At 42.4% G+C, this 6,773-nt stretch overlaps 1 protein-coding gene across 2 annotated transcripts; it reads right to left on the reverse strand.

Annotated features, from left to right (window-relative positions):
- Nucleotides 1-3,164: 3,164 nt before the first annotated feature.
- Nucleotides 3,165-6,075, reverse strand: LOC147756210 (uncharacterized). 2 transcript variants are annotated; one of them, XM_086989095.1, is made up of 4 exons: nucleotides 5,921-6,075; nucleotides 5,096-5,308; nucleotides 3,745-4,895; nucleotides 3,165-3,645 (listed from the first exon to the last, which is right to left on the reverse strand). In XM_086989095.1, the coding sequence occupies exons 1-4, from the start codon at nucleotides 5,927-5,929 to the stop codon at nucleotides 3,408-3,410; spliced, it is 1,611 nt and encodes a 536-aa protein (XP_086845221.1). In that variant the 5' UTR covers nucleotides 5,930-6,075; the 3' UTR covers nucleotides 3,165-3,407. The 2 variants fall into 2 exon arrangements, with proteins under 2 accessions (XP_086845221.1, XP_086845222.1); XM_086989096.1 differs by lacking the exon at nucleotides 5,921-6,075 and adding an exon at nucleotides 5,779-5,904.
- Nucleotides 6,076-6,773: the final 698 nt, after the last annotated feature.

The raw sequence follows: 6,773 nt of genomic DNA on the forward strand, positions 1-6,773 counted from the left end.
ATACCCAACTTCGTTTGCATGAAAAAGCATCTATGTCTAAAGAAGCAGTTCGATTGCTCGTTTCAATGTGATTATAGGTAAACAAAGTACTAAAACATTGGCGTTCAATACTCCTATATGTACCAAATGCTTCCCAGCCCACGCGATCCGAAACAGAGACAGAGAAATATATGAAACATACAAGTGAAGTGTTCCAATATATAAAGGTGATCGGAAACCGTATTACTCTGTTCCAAATCATTTCATTGACAACAGCGGACATGAATCGGATTAATGCGGGAGTTATCGGAATTTTTTACTATATTTAACTTGCGGTCGATATAATTAACACCTGATCACATAGCCTGGTGACTCACAGAAACAAATCTGTTACTTTGAAACAGCACGAGGCCAATCCCGGCCCCATTGTACAGTATCTGCCACAATATATCCTGCTTAATCCATCTATGTATGTACGTACGTACGTTGTGTATAATTTGGCAATGCATAGAATTTTCAGTTGGCTGCGTCTGTAGTAACTGGGTTGGGGGTTTGGGAATACGTTCACCTAACTAATACTACTACTAATTACTGGTGTTGCTGTTTTACCACGAATATTACTTTGACATTAACGGTTTAGTCAATACGGAACCTTACTATGATAAAGCTTTTCGAATATGAAAAATTTATCCGTAATTAGAGTAGAAGCGGATTTGTGAAAGCGAAAAGCTATGATTGTTACCCTTATTTTAAGAAATAAGTAAATGTAAAACGACATGTAGTATTATAATTTGTTAATTCGGCTGAAGGGATCGGGTTCACCCTAGTGTTGAAAACCTGACCAGACAGACTCGCTGGCATATGTTCAGGAGTACACCCGATAGGATGGGTTTGGAACTGGTCGTAGACACATGTTTTTGTGCTAGGATCGAAGTCCTTCAAGCAATGATTAACGGAAACTCGAACTCTGTATTTATTTGTAGCAGAATTAAACCCACTTTCAAAACTTACTGCTTTTAATGTGTCGTTCAATCGGTGGGCTGCCTTCACTACAGGTTTCGCATAGAGTTATCTTTGCGTGTTCTGTATGTTTTGGGTTGTAGTATTAAATGTCTTCAGTTGTATAACAGTTCGCTTTAGAGGTCAATAACGGTATAGAAAAAGCAACACGCAGTTTGATACATCGGTCAATTCTGGAAGGGGGTTCTAATTCAGTGCTCGAATAGCACTGTGGTCGGTTTGCGCATTAAATTTATAGGTTTGAAGGGTTCAAAGGTCTAAGCGGCCGTTTCTCGCATATCTTTGTATTTAATTAGCGCTAAATTTTTAAATAAAATCGCCATAAAATCAGCGAGTAATTAAACTGTTGAAAAAATGAGATAATTTTTCGAGAGGTAATAGCAAAGCCCTACTGATTTTTTTCATCAGCATCTCTTTGAAGAGGCGTCGTCAAAACAGATACGTGAGGCATTTCAACACGGCCCTACGTGGGGACGCCGCGCAAACGTTTGGCGGCAGGCCAATTCAAGGCATGGTTCGCGAATGCAAAATTGGTGTTGAAATAACGTTTCGAGTAAACGTTAGGACAGGTTAAGTCCGAGAAGGCTGGACAGCGATAGATTGTATAGCCGTTGATGAAACGTTAATTCATCAAAACTGCCCTAGACGTCCAAGGATACGTAGAATTCAACGGGGAAGTTAGCTATTTGGTCAATAATGTCTAACTTTAAATGAATACATTTAATATTAGTAAAAAATAAAGTAAAACAAAAAAGGCGCGTGCCGCAATTCAAATCAGTTAATATACGTAATAGCATTGAATGAGCCGGGCATACTGTTACTCTTCGTCTTTATTATACATTCAACGTTCATTTCATAAGCTATCTAAAATTGTCAACTTTGCAGGTCTGTACATCCAGTTTAGGATCAAACTAACGAGCAATGGGGTGAAGACCGGGTTATGGAACAAAAAATTCGATAATTAACTATGCTTGGGGTCTTGATCGCTACATAACACCTTAGATAGTGGAAATCACTGGAAAAAAAAGAAGCATTTTTATACGACCACACGAATTTACTTAACCATCAAGTGTGAAAACAATGGCTCATCACTATCTTAAAACAACCTTACTACCAGTAAATCATTCATATAGAATTCGAAATTTTACAAAAAAAAAATCAGGTCTTGGGGGTGCAAAAGGGATCACTCCTGTAGCGATTATATCTCTCACATAGCGACTCTTTGCTTCTAGTAATTGTCACGTATTTTATAAACATAATTTGTCCGATGCACACTCGTAAGTTAACATTTAAGCAAATTGAACGCTGTACATTATAATATTAATTTTCAGTCGTTCTTTAACTTTGAAAAAAGTTCAATGCATAGGTGTGTCGTCAGCTTTGGCAATACAGTGATATAATTCTTTCAGAGCAGCAACTGGAAGTGTTTCGAACTGTCAGATAAGATGGTTGATTACATCGGTAGCACCTTTCAAAGCAAACGACAGACAACAATTTTTTTTTAATAAACAATATTTTTTTGAAAAAATAATGAATAATAATTATACTACACGCACAGTTGGTGCTGCGAACATTACCGCTGAATCTACTGATGCGAAATACCAGCAGGACGCTGAGTTTTATCATAGACAATTTGCCTTGTTGAACAGAACAGCCAATTTGCACTTAGATATAGCCATACATACAAAGCGGGAGAACGTTTCTGCCATTTTTAGTTTAACGGTCTATTGTCTATTTTTTAAAATCTGTAAACTTCTTATCTAAACCCTAAAACAAGATTTAATGTGGCAGCTTCTTTAAATATCAGGTATAATCTGTCTTTATGGGATCTAAATCGCGGATCAGCACCTGTCTCAAAAGAAACACGCCATTATTTAATATCGCTAACGATACGAAATGAGATATTTAATAATACACGTGATGAGTGTTTATAAAACTTGTGTTTGTTGTGGTTCAAATACAAATCACCGGTATACAGCAAACTGTACGTTTTAGTGATCGATAACTCGCCCGGACAAAGCAATGCAAAGCGTAATGAATTTCCTATCATCAAATAAACGACAAACACATTTCACATATTTGACAGACACTTCTAATTGATCTTGGAGTGGTAGCATTATCATGTAATTACTTGAGTTATTTATCTATAAGGACGACATCAGTAATTAACCTGTAAAAATTTACTGAACCATCTAGTTTATTGACACCATTTTGTTGTCCTCTGAATCACAGCCTTCTTCGATAAGCTTCTTCTGCTCGAATCTATTTCGTCTGTTGGTTACTTGTTTATGTACATCTAGTTGCTTTTGGGCTGACTACTCGTGGCAAACGTATACCTTTCGTTATATTGGTATCATTAGAAAAGTGCATAGGTTTCAGTTTATTGCAAATTGATCACAGATGGGTGATTAGGCAACCACTGCTCTCTCTTTTCCTCCCTGTGCGAAAGAGCTCTGGGATCCCTGAGAAGCATAGGCCTGCTGATTAGCACCCACTGCGTTTCCCGTGCTACTCTCGGATCCAAAAGACTCTTTAGATCCGAAGCTCTCTTTGTTTCCGAAAGTTTTTGTGGAAGATCCTCCATGATTATAACCGAAGACAGATTTACCTTTGGCGGCCCCGGCGGTTTGTTGTCCTTGAGTGAACCTGTAACAAGCGGAGCGAACGGAAACGGCCTATAGAAGCGGTCTAATTTCGAATGTATCTAACTGGATAGATGCAAGTACAATCATCGATGTTACTTACCCCTCCTTGTGAGACGCTCCTCCAACGAATCCAACAGGCCCAACTCCATTAACGGGTACCACACCTCCTACTAGGCCAACTTCACCTGCGCCAATATTGCCCTCAATGGGAGCACCGGCTCCAATGGGACCTGCACCTCTGATGGGGCTAATTGGTCCTACAGGGGCTACACCTCCAACCCCAGCCAGTCCACCAATGGGAATGCCTCCACCGATTCCACCGCCGCTCACAATCGGGCCGCTCTCGACGTACGAGCCGCTTACACCATCTGTTCCAATCGGACCGCCAATGACTCCTCCGAGAGGAGCGCCGATTGGTCCACCAACAGGTGTGAACCCTCCGACAGGGGCAACAATCGGGCCAGCACCTTCACCGACTGGTCTAACCACTGAGCCTCCTACGGGCACAACACCGTTGACCCCGCCGATCGCTCCGGTGCCACCAGAGCTGCTTGCAATTTGAGAACCTGCAGCGTGGCCGCCCTTGGTAAAGCCAGAAGCATGGCTCGAATGTGCTGCACCGACGGCGTGGGCGGCAGAAGCCTCCTTGCCGAACGATTCTTTGTTGCCCCAGGTTTCCTTGTTGCCGAAGCCAGAGCTAGATGAATGTCCATTGTTGTAGCTGTACGCGCCCTGCCCGGCGAACTGTTCGGTGGCGCCTCCACTTTGCTTGAAGCCCTGGCTACTAGACGCACCTCCGTAGCTACCTCCGTAGCTACCCCCGTAGCCAATGCCTCCGAGGACAATTGGGGCTCCAGGTATGCCACTGGCTCCATATCCACTGACGCCGCTAGCTCCGTACCCACCGATGCCGCTAGCTCCGTACCCACCGGTGCCGCTAGCGCCGTACCCACCGATGCCGCTAGCTCCGTACCCGCCGACGCCGCTAGCTCCGTACCCACCTAAGCCGTTAGCTCCATAGCCACCACCACCCGTCTGGTAGCCCTGTTGACCAGTTTGGAAGCCTTGAGCGCTTCCGCCCTTGTTGAACGCTCCGGCCTGATTGTTGAAGCCCGATCCCTGGCTATGCGAATTCGTGTTAGAGAATCCGAACGATTCCTTGCTGCCGAAGCTTTCTTTGTTACCAAATTGCTTGACTCCCGAGGCTCCGTGATCGTATTGGTAGGCATTCTGGCCCTGTTGTTTAGCTGACTGCAATAGGCCAGTAGCAGTTTTCTTTAGTTAGCTATGAAAAATTCGATTGAATATTAAAATGCCGTCGTCTGAAAGTACATTTTATTTTGGGGATCGATATTTCGTCTGTTCTGTCTAAAGGCTCACGTGATTTGGCCATAATAGATAAACTTATACTAGACAAAATGGCGTCGTTTTATCGTGTCACTCTTACTCACTTCTTCAGCTCCCTGGTTGAAGTGTTGTGAAGCAAATTGTTCGTACGTTGGAAACGTGCCAAACCCCCCCCCAAAACCGGTGGGGAAAATGCTTCGCTCCTCGACGCCGGTTTTATGGCTATCGGTTTGTTTGTCGTCAGTCATCATATCAGTTTTTTTATCTCCAGCTGGGACGGCCGCAGCCATACCCAGAATCAGCGTTAATAGTACGAACTAAAATGTACAGCAAAAACAAACATTTAGTTATGTTTTTCGATTAAAATTACTACGTTAATTACTAACAAATGTATGCTTATTTATCAAGATGTAATTATTATTACTAAGATACAGTTTATTAACAAATTTGCAAGTTGAAGACAGCCTCGACTTGGGTCTGCTGTAACAGATAGGCGACTATTGTTTACCAAAATAGCAGTATCAACTATATCTCGAACTGTAACAGAGTGCAAAAGTCACTAGGTAAAATGAAAATCTATGTCATATTCATGCGCGTTCAGTTCTGAATTGGAAATTCCAAACTGTTTAATTTGGAACGATTCTTGCGGTCATATCGGCAGGAATCACCCAGTCAGTATGCTAGGATCTGCGCATTGTCGGCTGTGCTATCAATTTAACGTAAATTTTGAAACTTGTAAGTTCTTCCAAGCACATCAGCTACATTTTTACACATGGCCTCTACTTACACTCGGAACGCATTGTCGAGAAACGTACGCATCCTCTGGTAGGTTAAATATACTGCTTCACCCTTATCATCTGGTTTCGCCTATTTTAAAAATTGCAACTGGGTCTAGTACTGCATAATTTCGACGAACTTTCTAGCCTCACCTTTTTCATGCTGATGATAATATTATTGTAGTTTTGTTCTTATCGCAGCTGCGTTGTTAATCCTCGGGGAGATTTGAAAGTTCGTTTGGGGCCTGCCTTCTTATACCTTCGTGTATTCGCTATGTATAGCGATTTGCGCGCGTAGAGAGGAACCATAGATCCTGCTCACTCGATTCCCTGCCCTCGCCGTGCAGTTCACACTCTCCTCCGTTCGGCCACTGGCGGCGCTTTACGTCACGGCACGCTCTTCTGTCGATATGTGTAGTTTCCCTGGTTCTGAAGCTCGCGCGCCGATCTGGTACCCCGAGAGCGCATACCGGCGTTCACCATCAAAATAGCCGTTATGGATGCTGTGCAGCGGAGGAATAGCCAAAAATCGCTCGATCTAGACGTTGTTTTTTCTGTTCTACGATGTAACGAAAGATGATGAGAAAGATTGTTGGGGAATGCCCAGCTGAAACGGCACCGACGAGACAGACCCAGATAAAGTAGCAATTATGCTGAGATGGTGCGCGGTGAGGTGGAAATAACATCGACATATAATGCTGGTAATAGAGTAGCGTAGAATTAAATATAGAACATCACATGGAATGGATGAGATGGCCCTGAATGTTTGTAGTAGATGTTGATTAATACACACTTGTCATATAAACATCCTGGTTCAATAAAAAAGTGCCTACTATTTTTTAGCAGCGTATAGGCTTTCGATTACCTTCCCGTCACAAATATTTCAAAGATCCTTAAATAAATAAACGCTCCTATCTTTTATTCGCGTTAAAAATTTCGATTGCTGAGTAGTATATTACAACGCATCTGGGTTTTAGTACCATATTCATCCCTAGATTCTAACCCT

Source organism: Varroa destructor, unplaced genomic scaffold (assembly GCF_002443255.2).
Source record: "Varroa destructor unplaced genomic scaffold, Vdes_3.0 BEIS01000004.1, whole genome shotgun sequence".
NCBI lineage: Eukaryota > Metazoa > Arthropoda > Arachnida > Mesostigmata > Varroidae > Varroa > Varroa destructor.